The sequence below is a fragment of the Mobula hypostoma genome, chromosome 4, assembly GCF_963921235.1.
Source record: "Mobula hypostoma chromosome 4, sMobHyp1.1, whole genome shotgun sequence".
Lineage (NCBI taxonomy): Eukaryota > Metazoa > Chordata > Chondrichthyes > Myliobatiformes > Myliobatidae > Mobula > Mobula hypostoma.
Genome location: NC_086100.1, coordinates 74,735,065 through 74,758,530, shown reverse-complemented (window position 1 = coordinate 74,758,530; position 23,466 = coordinate 74,735,065). Strand labels below are relative to the sequence as shown.

Here is a 23,466-nt window from a genome sequence, read left to right as displayed (position 1 = left end):
GTACCTTCGGGTAACACACTTTAGTGATGCATTTATATTGAGATAAGACTGGAGAGGCAATAAATTGACTAGGAATTAGTTTATTATTATCAGGTGTACTGAATACAGGTGAAAGCTTTTTGTTTGTATTAGCATCCTTTCATACCCAAGTACTTATTCTGTACATAAAGTCGTAAAAAAGTACAAAATGCAGAATGTATGTTACAGTTACAACTGCAGGGCAGTGAAAGGAGACAAATAAAGTACATGGGCCGGGACGAAGTTGATTGAGCGACCAGGAGTTTACCTTTTAGCTATACTAGGTCTTTTCAAGAGTCTGATAACGGCATGACAGAAGCTGTCCTTGACCCTGGTGATACCCGTTCCAAAGCTCTTGTAATTTCTGCTCGCCGGAAGAACGAACGGAATGGGAAGACCCTTGAGTTTGTTGCCTGCTTTGCCGAAGCTGAGTGAGGTGTCCTCCGAGGCACGAATCAATGGAGCGGATTCTAATCTGCGTGATGGAGAGGGTGATATTCACAACTTTGCAATTGCTTGCGGTCCTGCGCAGAGCAGTTGCCATGCCAAGCATTGCTGCATCCCGATAGAATGCCTAAGAGCTGGATTTTAAGGAATTTTATGTTGATTTCTACTGGAGTGTAATGAGATATATGTCCGTTCGCATTGACGTTAGCGCTCCGAGCAGTTCCCGAACTTTTGCAGCTGGGAAGAGGTTCGGACGTGGAAGCTGTCTGTGCTCCCGGGGATAGGAAAGATGTTGTCCGGAAAGTCGTGAGTGTGGCAGAATTGCATAAGCAGTATCAGGTATCTTTTTTATATACACGGCGCCGACTGCAGTGTAAGTTGCTGGATATCTGGCTGCCTTCTCTTGGGAGTCACCTGTGGCTTCCTCAATGAAACAACAACAGACTCCTGTGCGCATGTACTGCTGTTTGGACCTCTCCACTTTCTCCAGCAGCTGGTTGGCTTCTGGGTGTGGATAAGGAGAGAGGTTGGAGCTTTGGAACTACGGGTTTGCGGCATCATCCTGAGCGCCTTCGGCTCAGGTAACCTACAAACCGGCGGCGGGTCGCTCTTCCTCTCCGGGGGGGGGGGGGGCCACCGCTGCTCTCTCTCCGTGTCACCAGAACTTCTGCAGACAGCGCTAGTACCCGGTGAGTCGCCGAGCTCCATCCGCCGTGCTAGCCGGCTACTTCCAGCCTGGCAGACTAGGGAAGATGTTCCTCTGTGATGGAGTCCGAACGCTGATGGGGTACCCAGAGAACAGGGGTTCGTTCTCGCTCTCAGGGTTACCGTAAGCATTTGTCTTCTGGCTGTGGGTAGCAGTAGCACTTGCCCTGGTGTGGGTTAGCTGTATTCGATTTAACGTACGGGATGTAATACTTACGGTTTCTTAATGCCTTTTTTTAATAACTGTTCCATCCACCTGGTTACTTCGCTTAAGGCAGGTTCCTATTCATCGTTCCTATATAGGATAGTATCTGATCAGTATAGATTGCTCTATAACGGGAAAAGAGGGCCGAATTATTTGCATTTCGAGGTCCAGACGGGCAACGCTGACGTCGGATCCGTGCGGGAATAGTGCTGGGCTCGGGAACGGTGCGCGTTCCCAGCCTCGCTGTTAGCGTTGCCAGTCGCAGGCAGTTGTAAAATGTAGAGTGATTAGTACGTTTAACTGAAATCTGCTCGCAGAGGTGCGTCGTTTCTCTTCGCTTTTACGTGTTTCTGTTCATTTGGACCGCAGAAGGAGATATTAATGTTAGCGTGATGCACATTTGCAACAGGAGAACAGTGTCAGATTCCGCCTCAAGATTCTGGGATATTCCTGCACTTATTTAAAGGTGACTTTCCACATATTTAAAGTTATTATTTTATGTACATACCTGTAATTGAGTTTAACGGAAAACAATTGTCATTAACTATTTGCTTTTATTTTTAAGACAGATCAACGGTTCTAACTGGGTGCTGACTTTTTTTTGGTAGATTTAACAATACCTGCCGGTTCCTCACCTATTGCCTAGTTCTGATTTTCTAAATGACACTCAAGGGAAATACAATTAAATTTACCAGTGATTGCTGACACCTACCCAACATGCATAGCCGGACTAAAATGAATGGTAGTACTTCGAACGGGATTTGCTAAAACGTTTTTGTTATCATAAGCATTTTCCGGCTAACTCGTTTTAAATTTGGTCAACAAGATTGCAGGATATTCTTTCGTACGCATATTAATCGGTACTGTGCCATTAAACTGTTCTGCTGCCCCGCGGTGGCACAGCTGAGGGAATGCAGTGGAACATAAATATTTCCGGTGCGGTTGTGTCCATGGCAGAGAGCGGGGCGGAGGGGTCCCGGGGTTCATTCTGCTGTGAACTTTGTAAAAGCCCGGCCTTAAATTCCTTACCAGCACCCGGTTGTGAGGGAATACAAACAAAAACTCTGGGTGCTGGAAATCTGGGGGGGAAAAAAGCAACAGACATGCGAGATGCACTGGGCACATCAGGGATTCTCTGGGAAAACAAGTCTGTTGACTTGTTAGCTCTGATGAAATGTCATTGCCACTGACCCTGCTCGGCCCTTCACTGCCTGATTTACTGCGTATTCCCGCCCTTTGCTTTAGACCTTTTGCAATGTTTCAATGGATGTCCTTTTATCAAACCGCTAGAAGCCTATGAGAATGTTTCTCCAAGTTAATACATTTTTAAATGTCGGACTCAAAGCGCTCGAGATACGCAGCTCTTCCCTTCACCTGAACCACCTTGACCAAAGACGTTGAATGGAGCATAGGGGTTCTTGTTTCGGGAATTTTAAATCACAACAATTCGATGGCAGTATAAACATTCAATTTCCCCATAACTGTGCTAATTTAAGACATTAGAGAAATTGCATCTATGTTAAAAGAATGCACATGGGTGCTAGCATTGAATACGTTGCATCCGCAAATGAACGGAGGAATTCGGCAAACAGCTCTCTCTCCAAGTCACTGGACGATCTTAAGGTAGTGATGCATCAAACAGTGGAGATTTAAGAGATCACCACAGGCAAACTCGGAGCACGCCGATTAATAGTCCACGAAATATCCAGTCGATTCTTCCGTACAGGTTATTGTACTAGATATAGCCGTCACGTTTGTCGCTGCGGGAAAAGTTGCATTTGTGCTGCATTTAATGCCATGAATCATCCCCTTCCTTGTTGATTTCAAGTCTGTAGTCCGAAATGCGCAGGTCGGCAACGTGCAAAAGGACAAGAAATCTCAGTTTGAATGTGTGTGTGTGTTTGGGGGGGGGGGGGGGGAGACAAAAGACACGTCATACCGATCATTCAGATTCGTTGGTCGACGATATTTCAGGCAAAACCGGAGACAAACAAATCTCTTTGCGTTCGTCTCGCCAGATTCTCTCACACCTGCACCGTTGCAAAATTACTGCTCGGAAACATTACATTTATAAATAGTTTTACTCATTTTACTTCCTTAAGCGTATAACACAAACAATTTATTATAGTTGGTATCGATTAGATTCATGGATTATATGAAACTTCTTGCAGAATAACCCCACAGTGCCGTAGGAATCACTTTCCCCTCACTCTTGCGTGCGTCCCTGCAATAACATGAAAACGACCTTATTGCTCTCTGCAAGAGCGAATCGTTAAAATAAAATTTATCCTATTTGGTTTCATTCGACCAGTTAGGTGGGAGAAAATAATTTTAAGACAACATTTATTGGAGCAATTCGATTACTATGAGTCTCCCACGCTATCTATGAAAAAGAGTAAACAGTCGACGTTTCGGGCTGAGACCTTTCATTAGGACTGGCCAAAAAGGTGGGAAGTCAGAGTAGGAAGATGGGGAAGGGACGAAGAATTACAAAGTTAGTAGGTGATAGGTGAAACCGGGAGGGCGGGGGGATGAAATAAAGAGCTGGGAAGCTGGAGAAAGGGATAAAGGGCTGGAGATCAGGGGAATCTGATGGGTGAGGACAAGTAGCCATGTAAGAAAAGGAAGGGGAAATATGAGGTAATATTAGGCCAACTTAAGTGCGGCCTCATTGCAGCAGCGGAGGAGGTCACATGTTTGCTGCCATGAGGCCACATTCAGGTTGGAGGGACAGCACCTTATATTCCATCTGGGTAGCCTCCAGCCTGATGGCATGAACATCAATTTCTCAAACTTCCATAATTGCCCCCACACCTCCTTCACCATTCCCCATTCCCATCTCCCTCTCTCACCTTATCTCCCTACCTGCCCATCATCTCCCTTTCCTTTTCTTCCATGGCCTTCTGTCCTCTCCTATCAGCAACCCACTCTCCCCCATCTCCAACCCTTTATCTCTTTCTCCAATAGGCTTCCCAGTTCTGTCCTTCACCCCCTCCCAGTTTCACCTCTCACGTACGACCTTGTACTCCCTCCTCCCCTGTCCTCACCTTCTCACGCTGACTTCTTATTTTTTTCCCCCCATCCCAGTTGAAGGGTCTCGGCCCGAAACTTCGACTGTTTACTCTTTTTCACAGATGCTGCCTGGCCTGCTGAGTTCCTCCAGCATTTTGTGTGTTTTGCTTTGATTTCCAGCATCTGCAGATGTTCTCTTGTTTATGATTCTAGGTAGTAGATACCCGCCCAAAGACTTGTTGACTTTGTCTGTAAATAATGGTCAGATAACGAAAAACAAAAAAAAACTTTAACATTATTTATATACACCATAAGAAAATATTAAGAAATAGGTTCTCTTTCACTTACTGATCTTATTTTCAGAGTGCGAGACCTTTCATAAATATTAAGGAACTCCTTAAACTCCCCTCCCCCATAATGTTTAAGTTTAATATTCAAGTATTCACGCTTTGGGCAGATGGGGCTCGTCGGCCCATCTAGGTGAAGGGAAGGTGATCTCAACCACTCACGGGGAAGACTCCGGGGGTAAATCCCGTGGGGGAGAAGTCCGGATCTGGGGTCTCTACGTTGTATTCAACGCTGAATGGCAGCTCCTGCGATGCTGTTGGTGCCAAACCGCACCGCTTTCTGCCGTTCCTTTGGATTCAGTAGCTGCGTGGGGAGGAGGAGCCTGCTCTCCATATCGAACTGTCCTCGCCAGTGTATCACGTAGAGAGCTGGGACGTAAGATCCATGGTCGGCCCCCGACCAACAGAAAGCCTCAAAACATTCATTTGTTCCTTGAGCTGGCTATCAGGTGAAATAACCCAAATTCTAGTAAACAATTTATTTTTGTGTTTTCTTTTTTGTTTTCGAATGATTACGTTCTTTTATTGGATCACAGTAAGCGGGCAGGGTAAAGACGCAAAGCTTTTAGAGCTTTGTGGGGTCGGGGGGGGGGGCGATTAGAAATGATGTTCAGGGCATTTTACACGCCGGCAACCCACGCCATGATTCCAGTTTTTCATCCGAGTGTCGGCACATAAAATGATTCCTTATCTACAAAGACATTAACCAATCGAATGAGCCGCGCACGTCGGCGCTATATCTTCTATTGCGAACAGTGTTTGGCTCTTTAACCAGGAACCTTAATAGAGCATTTCGGTTCTGAATCGGGATGAATACCGAAGGTTTATCAAGAGGAACAGCATCAATTTTGAAATTAAAAGTGAAGTGAAATTAATGAAGCTTTCAGTGGTTAGGTACTGGAAATCTCGTCCCTCCTCACCCACACAGCCCTCCCCCAAAGCCAATACAAAATACATCGTAGAACAATTTTGCAGGGACAACTAGCATGAGAAGTCAAATGCATCTGTTTTTAAAAACGCAAACACGAGGAAATCTGCAGATGCTGGAATTTCAAGCAACACACATAAAAATTGCTGGTGAGCGCAGCAGGCCAGGCAGCATCTATAGGAAGAGGTACAGTCGACGTTTCGGGCCGTTCGGGTTTCGGCCCGAAACGTCGACTTTACTTCTTCCTATAGATGCTGCCTGGCCTGCTGCGATCACCAGCAATTTTCATGTGTGTTGCTTCTGTTTTCATATATTTTTGTTTCAAATGCTTCTGGGGCCACTGAAATGGAACACTTTTATTTTAGCAGAACCAGGTACCTATATGAAGACACAAATGTCAGTTTGTAAACAGTTTCTGTTCATACTTAACAAGTTGGTAATAGTTTCCTTACTTAAAATGCAAGTAATTGTGATTGGTGTTTAATTGTTGTTAACAGAATAATTTGCTTGAAACTGGTTTTGTTTCTCTTAACCATTACGGAACCAACTATCAAAACAATTGATTTTAAAACAAATTTTATTGAATCTTAATTTCTAAAATAATTTTTAAAAACTTGTGGATGCTTTCCAGAAAAAATATGAAGTACATTGTGGAAACCTTTCTGAGTATGCCCACATTTTAATTTTTGATTTTACCAGGCAAAAAATGCTCTAAAATTATTATCTGTGATCAATTGCCCTGTTTTGATTTATGAGACCAAGCAGAGAAATGACATGCTTACTGATGTAATAAATGTCCTAATTCTTTCCCATAATTTTGCAACCATTTTCAAATGACAACAACTAAAGAAACCAAGCATATTTCCTTTGTGAAAATGCAAACAACAGGAATTCTACAGATGCTGGAAATTCAAGCAACACACATCAAAGTTGCTGGTGAACGCAGCAGGCCAGGCAGCATCTCTAGGAAGAGGTACAGTCGATGTTTCAGGCCGAGACCATTCGTCAGGACTAACTGAAGGACTCTTACTAACTCTTCCTTCAGTTAGTCCTGACGAAGGGTCTCGGCCTGAAATGTCCACTGTACCTCTTCCTAGGGATGCTGCCTGGCCTGCTGCATTCACCAGCAACTTTGATGTGTGATATTTCCTTTGTTGTAGTTTCTGCAAGGCAGGGCAAAATGTCATAAGTCAATAAATTCATGTTGAATAATTGACCCCACAGCTTCTGGATCAGCTGAAAATGAGTCATCAAATGACAGCAGCTCTGCTGAAGCTCTACCATGACTTAGGGACTGCTCTTCAAATGAATACCCAAGCTTCCCCAAAACAGGACATAAAATCAGGGCTCAGAAAAATATGTGCTTACAGATAAAGTGAGGGAAGTTATCTTTTTGCAGTTATAGACAAAACTCCTTCCAATTTGATTGAAAAGACTTGATTTGGATGGCAATGTTGTAGACAAGTTGTTCCTTTTGCTGAAGTTGAGCATTCAGAATATTGATTTGGACAGCAAACTAAGGAAATATCACAAAGCCAATCAGCATCATCCAGAAAGCTCAGGGACATTTCTTTTACAATAAAAAAGATTTGCTCTTCGGTATCAGTGCAACAAACTTCATCAAAACTTCACATTTACAGAGCATTGTACCTTTATGCAACAAACTAAATCACTCTCTACTCAGCATTCATTTTATTCTAAGTCCATTTGAAATCGGTGGTTGTTTAGTCCATGAGATTTTTTGAAGTTGCATGCTCAAAACCAAGCATGTTGATGTACAGGAGACTGGGTGAGATGCTCCTCACATCATCACTTTTTTGGTTGAAATGTATCAACATTCTATTCTCTCCTGCAAATGGCAGTGCACTGTTTGTTAATGTACTAACCTGTTTTGCCTTATTGAAGCCAAGGACTTAATTTTATCCCAGTGGATGATTAAAAATATTGTTGTTTGCTCATTTGATAATGCAAGTCACATTAGTCCTTTGTAGGCCTCAAATTCATTTATCACACTGCACAAATGTACTATCATTTGATATGCGCCTGGGTAGCCAATAGTTTCGCCTCATGCCCAGTGAAAAGCATATAAAGTTTTGTCACATATACCTCACTTAACACATCACTGAGCAGTCATCATTTAGACTGAATTTTTCAGGTTGAACACAAAAAAGAACATGACTTTTTGCATATTGTTGACAAGTAGGTTTTCATAAAATCTCTGTTGTGAATAGAGAATATGGCTTGGGAATTAATTTTGAAGCTCCTGAATGCCATGGCAATTTCTACTTCTGCACTCTATGAAAGACATCTTGCTGAACAAAGAACTGTTGTGTAAGACAGGATTTTTTTTTTGGATCAGTGTAATTCTCTGTCTTTTGTTTTTTTTAAATATCTTCTCCTGCAGTTATGATTCTAAGCTATTAGTCAGCTGTCACTGTAATTCTTCTTCCCACTCCCCTTGTAACCTCTCTATCCTCGACCATTAGCCATGCCTCAACACAGCTCAGTGAGTTTGATGATTAGCTCTTCCTTCACATAGATATATTACTGCCTTCTGGCCCAAATTCCAAGTTCAAACAATGATTCAGTTTTTTTTTCTCTATACTTGCTTGAGGCCAATTATCTGTTCATTTTGAACTTTTTTTACTTCCTATTTTTCCCATTCTTCTCCTTATTAAAGTTCTACAGACATGTTTTGCTCCTGCTCCCCTCAACTCTTCCACCACATCTTTATCGCTGTTTTTAATGTCCAATGAAACAGTCATTCATCTGAAGCACATTTTAAAAATTTGGAATGCCAAATATTTCTAGCATTTTCTATTTTTATTTCAAATTTCTAGTACCTTTGGTATTTAGTCTTTGGGGTAATGGTAAATGGATACACTTAAATACTATGCTTTTTAAAAATACCCTAAAACATTGTTGAATAAAGTGTGGGTTGCATCAATGCATGGAAGGATTCTAAGTAAATTCAAAGACTTTACAAGTAGATTGCAGGGACGTGCAAGTATATACACCAGTCGATGTGCCACTATCAAATAAGTATAAACAGTATTTGTTAAGGCATGAACATACCAATTATGCATAAAGTAAAAGTTTAACTTTTCTGTAAAATTTGATGCAGGACAGAGGTGCTGCTGCAGAGAAATGGCAGCTTCGCCCTCTAAGTCAACATGCCCCTCGAAAAAGCGAGTGAAGATTCACCCAAACACAGTGACTGTGAAATATACAGCACATTATCCGCAACCTGACGAAGACGGCTACGAAGACTCCTATCAAGATATGGAAAATTATGTTGAAGACAACCCCCAAAAAAAACTTCTGAGTGACACCAAAAAACGAGGACGATCATTCTTTGGGACAATTAATGTTCATCGGAGTTTTTCAGATGAGCAGAAAGATAAAGGCATGGTACAGCAGACAGAAAATGTTGGAGAGAATATAGTCTCAGCTCCAAGAATAACCTGGGTGGCTTTGTTTGGAGCTGCGTTGGCCCATGGTTGTGTTGCATTAATAACTAGACTTGCCGCTGATCGGTCCAAAGTGCCGTCTCTGGAACTGCTGTTCATTCGTTCTGTACTCCAGGTATTTGCTGTTGTGGTTGTGTGCTATGGCAGTGAGCATCCTCTTGGACCCAAAGGATACAGGATGCGTCTGTTTCTTTATGGGGTGTGCAATGTCATTTCCATCACCTGTGCTTACACATCATTTTCAATTGTACCCCCAAGCAATGGGACCATCATGTGGAGGGCCACCACTACGGTCTTCAGTGCTATTCTGGCCTTTCTACTGGTGGACGAACGTTTGGACTACACTGATGTTGTAACAGTGGTCTGCAGCGTGTTTGGTCTTTGTCTAGTAATGATCCCCAATATCGTTGATGAAGATGATTCATTGATGGGCAGATGGAAGGAAGCCTTTGGCTATACCATGACAGTCATGGCGGGATTGACAACAGCTCTGGCCATGATTATTTACAGAGCTATCAAGGAGAAGGTTAGTATGTGGACTGCCCTTTTCACCTTTGGATGGACAGGTACAGTGTGGGGTGTATCTACAATGTTTATCTTGCAAGAGCCTATTATACCGTTAGATGGGGAAACCTGGGGATATCTATTGGGGATTTGTATTTGTTCTACTGTGGCATTCTTAGGTGTCTATTATGCATTGAATCAATTCCACCCAGCATTAGTTAGTACAGTTCAACACTTAGAAATTGTAGTGGCCATGATTCTTCAGTTGCTTGTTCTCCATATGTTTCCATCTGTGTATGATCTTATTGGTGGATCAATAATCATCTTCAGTGTCTTTGCATTGACTGGTTACAAGCTTTACTGGGTTAATTGGAATAAGAGGCAGGATTACTTAGAGATAATAAATTCCCCCATCAAATGACTGTTGTGAAATATTGGGGAATTAAATGTGAGCAAGCTACTTTATGAGTGTCAAGTGTGCAATGTTCTTTGGTATTGTGATGTCAGAAGATGGTGTTACGTCTCAGTGTTTTGTGGAATAAAATGTGCCGCAGATAATACCAAGTGTTTGTATTTATTAATGAAAATAACTTATTGTATATGCAGAGCTGAGAGGATAAATCTTTTATTATCTTAGACTAGGAAACGAATGCCATGGATATTTCATAATAAAAGATTATGTTAACCCACTATTTGGAATCATCACATCTGTTTTAACTCAGAAGTACTGTAGGTATGATAACTTCTTTGTTCATGGGTTTGTTTAATACTGCAGCTCTAATTCTATTTTTGCATGTACAGAAAATGTAAAAAGAATCTGCAGATAGAATCAATGAAGAATTCTTAATCCCTGTGCTTCCCATTATATCAGGTTGAATAAACACTGGGTAAGCTTCTTGCAAACTGGAGCATAATTTTGGAGCATCAATGCCTCTGGTTGCACCAAAATTTAACAATGCACATATGACTCACTTTTGATGAAAAGTACAAAATCTCAATTTCATTCATTCTTCATTGAATATGGTGTCTTATGAATGGACAATTGCCTCTTTCAGCAGCATTTTTTGAAACGATTAACTAAAACATTTCTTCAGAAAGCTATTTTTTCTCCCTTTCTATTCAATGTATGCAGGAGTTCTGGAAATATATGGTATCCATGTTTGAACCATAGGAGTGAAAGCCAACAGAATGTTCAATTATATGGGTGTCCTAGTCTTTTCAGAGCAAGGGTCACTGTGAAACAATCTGGAACAATGTTATCTCATGCTGACAGAAGGTATTGAGTCCATTGTGGCATCTTCCTTGACCGTCATCTGAAATGAATCTGGTTCATACAATGAGATCATATCACTGTCTACTTTAAAATCACATTTCAAGTGGACAGCAGCTTAAGAACCAACATCTAACATGTTGTTTGATAACATAGTTATTACATTACTGAAGTAGATATTAAATGACCTTGGCTACTGATGCAAAGACATATGTAAGTTTGAATCCCACCAAATGAACTAAATCCATAATAAATCTCTTTCCCATTAATGGTGCCCTTGAAACTTCTGGATTATTATGAAGCCATCTGATTCACGAATGTACTTCAGTGAAGGAAATCGGTCATTCTTATCCAATCTGTTCACCCATCTGGCTGATTGTTATCTGTCTCTAGAATAGCCTATTAGCCCAACAACTACACAGGACATCAGGGAGGACATTAAATATTGGCTTTGTTAGCAGCATCAATCATCTGTGAATGAGTTCAATAACTCTTGTACTATTTTATTTCTTGGCCACCTCCATAAAATGCTACATTCAACATAGCATACAAACTTCAGTTATTCAACTAGAGGAACAAAGCTGATGACTCTCCATGCTGGTACCAGATTAAGTCATGATGTATAGATTCAAATCATATTTAGCCTAGTGTAATATAAGGTATGTCCCATTAACTTAAATAATCACAATCAATCTGCTCTGCTGAGGGTCCTATTTGAGCATAGTCCATCAAGTCAACATATTGGAAAATCACACATTTGGATTTTAGGCTATGTTAATTCATGAGGAAAAGATGAGATAATATTGATGATTAGAATATACTAAACGTCTTCCAAGCCTATTATTGCACAACACTTGATGTCCTCCTCTTAATGTAGTCAGATCTACAGGTTACGTATGATCACCTGATTTTCCAGAGTGGTTATTGCCTTTATTACCCTGAACATAACACAGGAGTGTTTTAATTTTTGTCAGCAGATAGCATGGCTACTAATATGAGACTGAGGGGGTGGCAGTGGGGGTAGAGTTAAGGAAATATCTAATCGTGATCCCTCGCTTATCATGAGTGTGGCATGTGCCTCATGGTCCAGCTGCACTATTCCCACTCATGTTTCAAATAAACCGATTGTAGATGAAAATGCTATGCACAATACTGTGAACACTTCAGTCAAAAGCCTCCTGTTACTCACTATGCTTTCTGATTGTTTGATACAATTATCCATGTAATCCTCATAAATGTAATAAGCGAACGGGTGGACAAACGGATATCCATGTAAAGCATTTCATTCTGTTGATTATTTTTCTGATGTGGACCTCTTGTTATGTTTTAAACATTTTCATTCCTTTTTAATTTAATTTATTAATGAAGGATTTGTCTTCATGTTGTGATTACCCTGGAATTCTCATTTGCATTGAACAAATGCAAACTGAATGGGCATGATATATTATGCTATTTGTGAGTTTATTAATGGATATTGATTCTGTATCATGTACTTTCTTAACCTCAACCAACATTAGAAGTGATAATTTGAATGCAACGCTTTTCTCTGAGAGGAAGAACAAAAAAAAACTTTGCTTACACCAATACGGCAAATTTCTTGAGGATGTTTTTGGTTAATGTCAGCAAAGTTCTGGACATCTATTTAACCTCTACATTTACTTCCACTCTCCTGCTTCAAGGAACAAAGGGAAGGTCTGGCAGAAAATAACTACAATGTTTGGCAGGGAAGATAAAATCATGTGACAAAGATCAAGAATGATGCATTGTCTTCTTTCAAAAGACTCCTTTACAATCATTACACTCAATAAGCTGAGGTTTAATGAACTGATATTCAAAGTATCCTGCACAATGGTCTTACTTTACTCTGCAGCTTTGCATCAGTGTGCTATGTAATTTTTCCAAGAAAAATTAAAATGGAGGTATAAATACCTTACATTTTCATCTTAGATCTGGCATGGGATCATTGCACAGTTACTAATATTTCACATCTGATCTCTTCGTCAGAAAAAAATGATAAGTAGCCAAGCCATGAAGGTGGGGGCAGTGGGGTGGTGCAGAATCCTATGCTGGATTCCCGTCTGTGTTGAAGCTACTGATGGACGATAATAAAGGCACAGTCATTGAATTCAATTCCAAAAAATACCTGGGCCCTGCTTTTGAATGCAATTAGTTTCTATGGCAATACGTATTTTAAACATAAGTAAAAACAGGTTTCCTGCACAGTAAAATAGCCACCCGATATTCATTGACAAGCTCAGCACATGAATAATCACCATCAAAGAGAGATGCCAATTAGAGTTAATACTTACGGAACAGAAATGGTAGTGGAGAAATTGATATGGGAAAGTTGTTGGAAATTTAGATAAAAATAACAATGTTCAAGATGGGGCCTATTCTAAAACGTATGAAAATGGCAGCATTCCAGTTACTTTTTTTATGGATGGAGGTAAATTAAAAATTTATACAACTTTAAAATATTATTTAAATTAAAGGCACGTACCTTATATTACACTAGGCTAGATCATCCTTAATAATGTAAGGGGTCAGATTGCAAGCACTTTTCTAAATGTTTTTTTCTTTTTAACAATTAAAATCTATGATATGAATTGGTTAGTGAGAAATAGTTCATAATTCATGTTTGGTTTAGACACATTGAGAAGATTCTCCTAATGTTTACAGCTTCCATGCTAACCTACCATAAAATAAAAAAGACTTACTCCATTTACTAGGAAGAAACATGGGAAAATAAGGGCTAAAACTCAGGCATTAAATTTGACAGGTCATTTTGTCCCTTAGCTCCTTTAACATGCTGTTTTGTTTGGGGCTCTTGCTTGAGCCTCATGATTGGAGGTCCTTTCAGTTTGGTAAAACATACTGTAGATGCAATTTCACCCATTAACTGAACAAGCTGATATTTCTCATTTAGTGATAACCTTTTTGGTAGAATAGGGTATTGGGCTCAAATTTGTGTTCTTCTAAACTGCAAAAAAAAGACTTGAGCTACTACCACCCCTTAATTTGTCCTAAATAGTGACCCAGACATCTTTTGTTCTTTTGCTCAACTTATTCCCATTTCTTTGCCACTATGTTAATGTATTTAGTTTTATATATTTATATTTTATACTTCCCTATTGCAGCTTATAAAACATTCAATCAGTCCTATTTACCCATTTATTTCCCTGTGACCTATTCTCTGTCAATTCCCCCCTTTATTTAACTATCAACCATGCACTGTAGAGTTGATTTATAGGAGGCAGCACGCCTGACCAGCATGTCTTTAGGATGTGGGAAAAAGCTGGCACTGATTACTCTGCCATTCCAACCATGAATGCTGCAACAGGTAAATTAGGAAGGGCAAGTTAAAATCAGTTTTTATTAAGCTGGTCTTCTCACAATCTGTCACCAAATCACATCACCACATTTTTCTGAACTTGGCCTACTCAGCCAGTGGGGATGCCATCAAACCCTGCGCTGAAATCCCCTCTCAGAAAACATGCCCTTGCTGGAATCGGCACTTCTTCCGGGTGGTGCTCAATGATTCATCAGCTGAGGGAGGACAGGAGGGACAAACTGTTTGAATTATGATGAGTGAGCTACTCAGAAATACGGAGGCAGCAATCAGTATTGTTTCTGGGAAAAGTGGTAAGTCTTGAGTGTTCTTGTTCAACGGTTGTCATACCCTGATTAAGGGGAAAAAATGGGAGGCTGGAGCTAAGAGTATGATGAAGAGACCAGAGAGGTAATCAATCAGCAAAGCTCTTCTACCAATGCAAAAATAATGTATCAAGAGATATTAGAATATAATTCCACCAGAAGTGAGAAGGTGATACATATTTCCAAGTCACGGTGCTACGTAACTATGAGGAGAACTTGCAGATGATGATGTTTCCATGTGCCTGTGGCCCTAGTCATCCTAGTGGAAGATGTATAGATTTGGCAAGTGCTAAAATTTCTCATTCAGCAGTTGTGGCATATTTGGATGAAAAATTTCAGATAGGCACGTATGCTACATGTGTTGTCATTGGAAAAAGGCATCATCCAGCTGTTGTGGTATATTTGTATGCAAATTCCTGACAGGCATGTATGCTACATGTGTAGACTTAGCAATTGTCCCTGTCAAATCTACTTAATGCTCATTAGCTTGTCTTTTCAAGTGCTCTGAGTAAGCTTGCCATGTCTAGGACTGATTGCTTCAACTTTTACAACATATACAATCGCATGTTTAAGGTATAATTTTAATACTTATTTTCACAGTATAAAAATAAACAACCAACCTTGTTACATTGTATTCCACCAATGAATGCTATCATTAGAAATTATTATGCCTTGGAAAATATAAAATATTAAAAAATTAAAAGTTGCCAAATTTCAGAAGCAACAGATTCACTCTTTTACTATGTAATAAATCAAAATCCAAATATTGATTAAGAATTCAGTATATTCATGGTTTCTAAGGAATTGATTTTAATATTCCTAACTAGGAAGAAAGCCTAACGAGAAGCTTTTAAACAGAAAAGCTAAGCCACTCATATCTGATAAAAGCAACAGAAAATAATTAACATATTGTTTCCAAATCATCATTTCTCCATATAGCACTGTAATTCCCATTGATAATTAGAGTCATGAGCACAGAAACACGCCCTTCAGCACGAAGTATTATTCTGTCTAGACTCATCAAACTGCAAGTAAACCATAGCCCTTCCACATCCTTCTCATCTATGTAGTTATCCAACCTTCTCTTAAATGTTGCATTAGCTTCCACCTCAGGGTTTCAAATAAACAGTTAATCAACACAGATAAAAGTCTGCTTCTCACACTGCGTGCTATGTGAGAGAATTCTTTTTCCAAGCATTAGTCTTGCATGAAGTTTAGAAATTTTAAAGCTGGATCAAATTCCAGGCACATAAACAGTATCTTACATCTATCTTATTTTGATGGCAGTCTTATTATCTCCTTTTTAAAACACACACAGATTTGTCATAATAATAACAATTGATTCTGTAATATTTTTATTAACAGTAACAAAATGTTTCAGGCTCATGGTTTTGCCTTGTCTACAACTGTTTTTCTTCCCATTTGTCCATCTTTCCTGAGGTGTGAACATAAAACATAGAATAGTATTGCATAGAATGATGCTTTAACTCACAATGTTGTGCTGCACCATTCCCTCCTACACAGTTCATAACTATCCATTTTATATTCATCCATGTGCCTAAGTGTCCCTAAGGTATCAGCTTCTACCACCATCCTCGGCAGTACATTGCATAAACCTACCACTTCCTGTGTAAATAATCTACCTTTTACATCTCTTCTAAACTTTACTCCGCTCACCTTAAAAGGATGTCCTCTCACACTAGCCATAGCCACCCTGCAAAAAAGGAACTGGTTGACCACTCTATCTTATAATCTTATTCACTTCTATCAAGTTGCCTCTCAACCACCTGCTCCAAAGAGAAAAGCCCTATCTTGCTCAGCTTTTCCTCAACAGACGTGCATACTGGTAAATCTCCTCTGTATTCATTCATTCCAAGCCTATTTAGCCACTGGCATTTAGGGCATCAGTGAAGGTCCTCCATCTCTGATGGTCCTTGTCCATCTTCTCTATTGTGCCCCAGGTGTGGTTCAGAGTTGTCATTTCTGCCTTATGGTATGGTGCCGAGCTGTCTTTGGTGTCCTGCATTTTCTCTGCCCTTCAGGGGTCCAGTGATGTGTTGTCTCGATGATGGAATTGGCTCCTCTTCTCATCACATGCCCAATCCACCTCCTGCGTTTCCTCAAGATGATGGTGGCCATGTCCTCTTTGTGACACTGAATGAGTAGGGCGTGGTTGGAGATCTTTCTTGGCCAGAAAATACAGGGGACTTTCCAGAGGCTCCTGGTCTGAAATGACGACAGCTTGGCAAGGCCATTCTCTATCACGTGCCAGCATTCTGACCCGTACAAGAGTGTGGACAGAACACATCTATGGTACAGCTTCACCTTGGTGTGGACGCTGTACTTGGTTGATCCCCATATATTGCTCATTGTTCTGAAGACATTTCTATCTTTGCTGTCCTTGGTCCCTCCATCCTGCTGAACCTACTGCCCAGGTAGGTGAATCTGCCAGTACTGGGTAAGTCGACGCCATGTGCCTTGATGGGAGGAGGAGACTCTACATTGTGTGTCATGGTCTCAGTCTTTTTCTGACTGACTCTGAGTCCAACCTGTCCAGCAAAGGTACACAAGTGTTCTATTGCATGTGCTGGTATGTAAGTGTGAGTTCATCCACAAAGTCAAGGTCTTCCAAGTGGAGAATAGAGTCAATCTAATACCTCTCTGCTTATCTTTCGTTGTTTGCCTCATAACCCAGTCAATCACCAGGTTAAATAATATCACCAACATCACACAGCCTTGCCTGACTCCTGTCTTGACTTCAAAGCTCAAATTGCAGTCCCCAATTGTACAGGTGAAATTAGCATAGAAACTCTGGATAAGCTGGACCATTTTGGAAGGGATCCCATGTGATCTGAAGCTTTCAATAGCTCTTTCAAAGTACACAAAATTCACACATTATAGCCACTGCCACTCTGTGCACTGTTCTATGATGGTATGCAGTGTGAAGATCTGGTCAATACAGCCTCTGTTTCTCCTGAAGCCAGCTTGCTCTTTCCTCAAGCACACATTGACAGCATCTGTAATCCATTGGACAATGTCCTTGGCGAGAATCTTGCTGGGCACTAACCAAAGTGTGATGCCACGCCAGTTGTTGCAATCACTTAGTACTCCTTTCTCAGGGATCATAACAATATCTCCTTTTGTCCTCTTGCTGCAACATTACCTCACAGCTCGGGCACTTAGTCCCCTGACTCTTGAAGGCCAGCACGCTACAGGCCTTCTTAATGATCCTATCAACTTTTGCAGCAATGTTGAAGGATTCATGGACTTGAACCCCAAAATTCCTTTCTCCCTCTTCACTGTAAAGAATCCTGCCATCAACAATGTATTTTGCCTTCAAGTTTGACCTTCCAAAGCATATTGCTTCACACTTTTCCCGATTGAATGCCATCTGCCAATTCTCAGTCCAGCTCTGCATCCTGTCTATGTCCCATTGTAATTCTATGTATCCACAGCGCCAACATCCTTCATGTAATAGGTGGTTACATAAGTTTTGGTACCTGTCATCATGAGTGAATGTGAACAATAATAACTTTAAGGTTGTACTTCTGTGGGGAAACACCAGTTCAAATTCACTGACAGTGATACACTCCTGCAAGCCACTTTGAGAGGCCAGCCTCATGATCAATGTGTCTATGTATGTGAATTCAGAATGAAGACAAGTAGATGGAGATATTTTGAAGCCAGGATCTGACCAACATTCAGGAAGATACAGCACAGCACACAATCAGAAATTATAAGGTGCTTCAGAGAATGTGATTGATCTTAATTTCACATCAAGCCATATTAGGAAATTTGACAGGAGTTGATTAAAGCAATAGATTTTAAAGTCATCTTAAAGGAGAAGAAGAGGAGGGCAAAAAGTTTTGGGGGACGAATCACAGAGCTAATGGGAATCGAATCCTCAAAAACTTCAGAGGGCTGTAAAGCTGGAGAAGTTTAAAATAAAAAGGAGTGGTAAGATTGTGGAAAGTTTTGAAACAAAGATGAGAATATTGTGTGGAGCTGAGGACATGTATATAGTGGGCACAACAAGGTGAATGGAACTTGGTGGAAGATACAGTATAAGAGCTGGGATTTTGACAAGATCAGGCCAATGGATGATGAAGGTGGGAGACTGGTCAGGAGGCAACAAAGGAATGGAGAAGCATTTGAACGACAGCTGGTTCAGGAGAAGGGATGTCAGGGAAGTGGAGCTGGAGAAGCAGATAGGGTTGGAAGATTTATTTTCCCCACGAATACCAAACTTTCCTCCACAATGACTGAGCTTGTGACATATCCAGAAGTAACAAGAGATTTAATCAGCTATTTAAACAGTAAACTAAAATCTTAAGCAAAAGATCAGACTTTGTTACAGGAAATCTACTCCCTTCAAGATCTAAGCTGAAAGGAAAATAATGTCATCATCCTGAGTGGACGTATTCAAGAAATAGCTTCATCCTCAGGAGTTCATGGCAGCCAAGAAAATGGCTCAAGCTTTATAAAAGGTTAAATCCCAGAGGAATGAAACACTCTGCAAAAAGTACTCTCAAATGCAGAGTGCTGACTTTCATCTCATCCCTACTCACCTCCAATACGACCATCCCCTACGCCCCATACCACTCTGCTACTTGCTTTGAACAACAGTTGTTAAAGAAGGAAAACAAAAATGAAATTTAACAACTATTTCTCCCACTCAAATCTCAGAATTGTCTTCCTTCTCCTGGTAAAAGCGATCATCCCGAATTTCCCCAGTATCTTTCACAATTCTTTTGGTTCAGCCTCACTAACCAACCACCACCAGCTATTTAAGAGTGCAAAAGTTTTTGCGCTAAGACAAAGTAAATTACTATGGGCAACAAAAAAATAAACAAGTGAAATTGCTTAGATAAACTTTGAAACAACAAACACAGACTAGAAATGTGAAATCATTGCAAAGGGAAAAAACATATCTCAGTTCCAAGTGAGTTCAACAGGCTGCTTTGACTCATTGCATACCAGGAATTTGGAACCGTGCTTGGAAACTAACCCATAATAGCCTACACACTTGGATGTCTCAAAGGAATAAAATTGTACAAGGACTTAAAAAGTCCTTGACTGTTTTTCATTCAAGCAATAAGTAATAAATAAGCTATTACCTTTCATATATTCTGTTCTGAATTAATGAACCCCTTTCACTAAAATCATACATTAAATAATAGTCTTATTTATTAGCATGCTTGTATTTTAGCAAAAAATAAATCTCTTTTTAAGTATGTTGCAACTAGTGAAATAATATTCCTTCAAAATTCGTTGCTGTTCACGATTATGGAAAAGTTCACAAGTTAATAGATTTAATTTTGGTAATAGTTGGTCAGCTGCTGACATAATTTCAGCAAAAACATATTCTAACCATACGGAATCACAATTTTGGAATCTAATCACAGAAATAAATTGAGCATGATGACATATAGTGAATTGCTTAAGTGGGTCTACCGTCAATTTTTGAAGTTGGATTGATTTGTCTTTGATGGTACTCTTGAGGGAGAGGTCATTGAATCAGGTTGCTTTATGTTACTGGTTCATTTACTAGTTTATTTGTAATCAAATGTGCTCAGACTGCTTTGAATTTACAGAGGTGTGGATATGAATTGATCTTTGTGGGAGTACAATTATAGTCTTTTCAACAAAATTCAAATACAGGCTAAAGTTTGCTTAAAAGATACTATAGAATTGTTCGGTCAATCTTAGCATTCAATTACTTCAAACAAAATCATTTAAAAACTTTCCAGAGCTAGCATGAGAACATGCTAGGATGAGAACAGCAGATACCTGGGAACACCACCACTTGGAAATCCCCCTCCAAGTCACTCACCATCTTGACTTGGAAACATATTGCGGCCATTCCTTCATTGTCGCTGGGTCAAAATTATGGAATATCCTCCTCAGCAGCACTATGGGTGTACCTACACTTCAGGAACTGCAGTGGTTTAAGAAGGCAGCTTCTCACCAACTTCTCAAGGGCAACTTGTGATAGGCAATAAATACTAGCTTAGCTGGTGATGCCCACATCCTATAAATGAATAAATTAAAAAATGTGCTACCTTTTTCTATCAATTATAAGAAAGTTGAAATAATGTGAGACAATTTCCTGGATGTGTCTGTCAGCTTGTGTGTATTTATAATGCCGATCTCTCTAATGTGTATGTTTTAATCTTTCCAGTTATTTGGTGCGGACTTTGGACTTTGGCTAACTGTGAAATACTGAGCTTGAGGCTACTCCGAATATGAAATGTTTTTAACCAACAATTTGTGCCTGCATCAGATCATTACAAGAGCTTGAAATAAGACCTGAGAAATATTGCAGCTTGAATTTCTATGGCGGCTTGAGATTGAATTACTTCTGTAAATGTTTCTTCATCTTAAAATGAAAGTCTTCATTCCTTGACATCAGACCGATTCTCAGTAATGTATTTTATAAGTTTCTTTTTCTATCGTTAGCAGATTCTGAGTTTGAAAAACTTAATATATGCCATCCTAGAATATCATCACAGCAAAAAAAAAAAGATCTGGTGACCATTTTACATTTGATGTACACACAGTTCTATTTTTGTGTTCCAAAATCTTCTGTAAATGGAAGCTGGTTCTATTTAATATACCTTAAAGAACTATCAGTAGCGAATGAACGACCTACCATGTTTAATAGCTACAGTATCCTCATAAATTGGATTAAATGTATTCTCTAGAGTGTGCTTTACCAAAGCAAATCCCCAGATGGTGCTGCAGTTTTATTTTGTAAGCTGTTAACTGTCACAAGCCACATACAGCATGACTGACAAAACCAAAATTACACAAAGAAATCTCAACTAAGTCTGACTCAAATGATCGAAGTTCCTATAACAAGCAGATGCTTATGTCATACGCATCAGAAATAATGAAGCTACCCATTTTGTACATGAAACCTTTGTGGAAAATGTTTGAACACATAGGGACATTTAGTTCTAGGGACCAGGAAATGAACTGCAGAACTTTGTATGGGCTTGCCCTTTTCTCCGTCATAACAACAAATAGTAAAGTAGTTTGTGATTGAACCACACTCAGTGCAAAACAAACCTGGGCTTAAATATAGAACCAAGTATAGATTATTAGCAATGGCAAAAAAGCACAAAAGCCAATCATCGAAGAGCTTGTGATTATTTTGTGGTCAATTAGCAGCCATAAAATGACTTTATTTGATCAGAAAGTCACAAGTGTGTCGAGACTCCAGCCATTTCACAGCCCAAAAAAGTTTGGTCAGAAACTCTACCAGTCTACTGCTAAAGTGCTGTGTCATTCATTACAGATAAACCACAAACTGTTTAGTGAGATCAATTTATTTTGGAATCATTCCTGTAATATACTTCTCATACTTAAAAAGATAAAGGAGGCCATTCAGCCCATTAGGCCAGTGCCAGCTCCCAAGAAATTAATCTCATTATTCCTACAGTATGTCCTCCTTCATTTCCCTGTTATCTCACGACTTATTCTCTCATTCTACAAATGCCAAACTAACAAATTTGAAATAGGAGATATAACTTTAATTCATTTTGAAGCAGCTTTCTCATTTTAAGATGTATATTCAATAAATATACCCATGCATAATTTATGAAACACTGATGAAATGTAAATTAGTAAAGAAAATTGGCCCCAACTACATTTGCAAATTTATGTAAACCATCATCGACCTGTACACTGAGAATGGAAAGTGGAATCATCTTTTGATGAAGGATCTATAGCAACAATATGCAGAAGCATTTCCGTGATATTGATTCTTCATCTATATTAAATGTGGAAAATACCCATGGCAGTACCAAGTGATGCACAGATAATAAATGTTTCAAAGGGAGACTCTGTCACAGACCATCCCAGCCCCACCTTCTTGAGCCCTCTGCTCAACTGCCCACAGAGTCTACAGCTTTCTAACAAAGGTCTACAGGGTGCAGTCTTCAGCTGGGTCGCCAGCCAGGTTGATCAACTCCCAGAGATGTCCTAAGAGCAACTGAAGATAAGTTATCAGACTTACTGGCTGTCAGAGTGTCCAATTGTTTGAATGACTATATATATATATATCTCTGACATTCACTTAGAAAAATACTCTGAATTCAAAATGTAAATATTACAGAAATACTTCAATTTTAATGTTGTGAATTTCTTTAAAATATAATATATTTAAAATCAATTAACTATACTTAATTATAAAAAGCAAACCAAATCAAAGAGAATTTTCTTGTACTTACTTTAGGATTAGCAACCATTTGTTCCCATTGAGATCAATGGGCACTCTGGACCCTGGCACAAATTCATTGGGTAGATCTCCCTGCATTAGTGCAGACAAATTAGTGGAGGCTTGCATTTCTTGGGGTGTCTAGTAGTAGACTGCAGGTGTCTCTGGAGCTGTGATCAGCTCTGGGGAAACTGCACTCGGGATTCCTAGACGTTCAGGTACTTAGTTAGATATTAGCTAGCTAACTACCAATTTTAAGCCAAAGATGCACACCACCTTCGTTTTAATTATTTTTGAAGAGATTAACCATATCTCAGAGGAGTATATTTATATTATTGCACAGTGCCTGTGGGAAGGGCAATGCACAGAAACATTTTTAGTAGGCCTTTGTGTTTGGAGATACACAGCTCTCCGGATTTGAGATGTTTCTTGTGGGACCTAGGTGGGCATGCAGCTGGAAACAAAGCACATCATATGAGTTTGCTTTCATGTGGCCATTACATTAGCTTGAGCTAATGGGAAATTCTGCATTTTGTCCATCCCTGTATCTGCTCTCGGGACCTTGCTATCTTCAAGAGGAATTTCACCTCATTGCAAGAATTCCACTTCAGCCATATGACTGATGACCTAAATATGAAACAGAAAGTCAGCAGTTCTTCCCACAGACAGACCAACTTGAGTGTTT

General features: G+C 39.8%; 1 protein-coding gene across 6 annotated transcripts; it reads left to right on the top strand.

Annotated features, from left to right (window-relative positions):
• Positions 1-630: 630 nt before the first annotated feature.
• On the top strand, positions 631-10,431 carry LOC134344836 (solute carrier family 35 member G2-like). Of its 6 annotated transcripts, none has more exons than XM_063044946.1 (3): positions 631-804; positions 1,745-1,841; positions 8,787-10,430. In XM_063044946.1, exon 3 carries the CDS (start codon positions 8,810-8,812, stop codon positions 10,055-10,057), a length of 1,248 nt encoding a protein of 415 aa, XP_062901016.1. In that variant the 5' UTR covers positions 631-804; positions 1,745-1,841; positions 8,787-8,809; the 3' UTR covers positions 10,058-10,430. The 6 variants fall into 6 exon arrangements, with proteins under 6 accessions (XP_062901016.1, XP_062901013.1, XP_062901012.1 ...); XM_063044943.1 differs by lacking the exon at positions 631-804 and adding an exon at positions 854-1,046; XM_063044942.1 differs by lacking the exon at positions 631-804 and adding an exon at positions 1,099-1,154.
• The last annotated feature ends 13,035 nt before the right edge of the window (positions 10,432-23,466 follow it).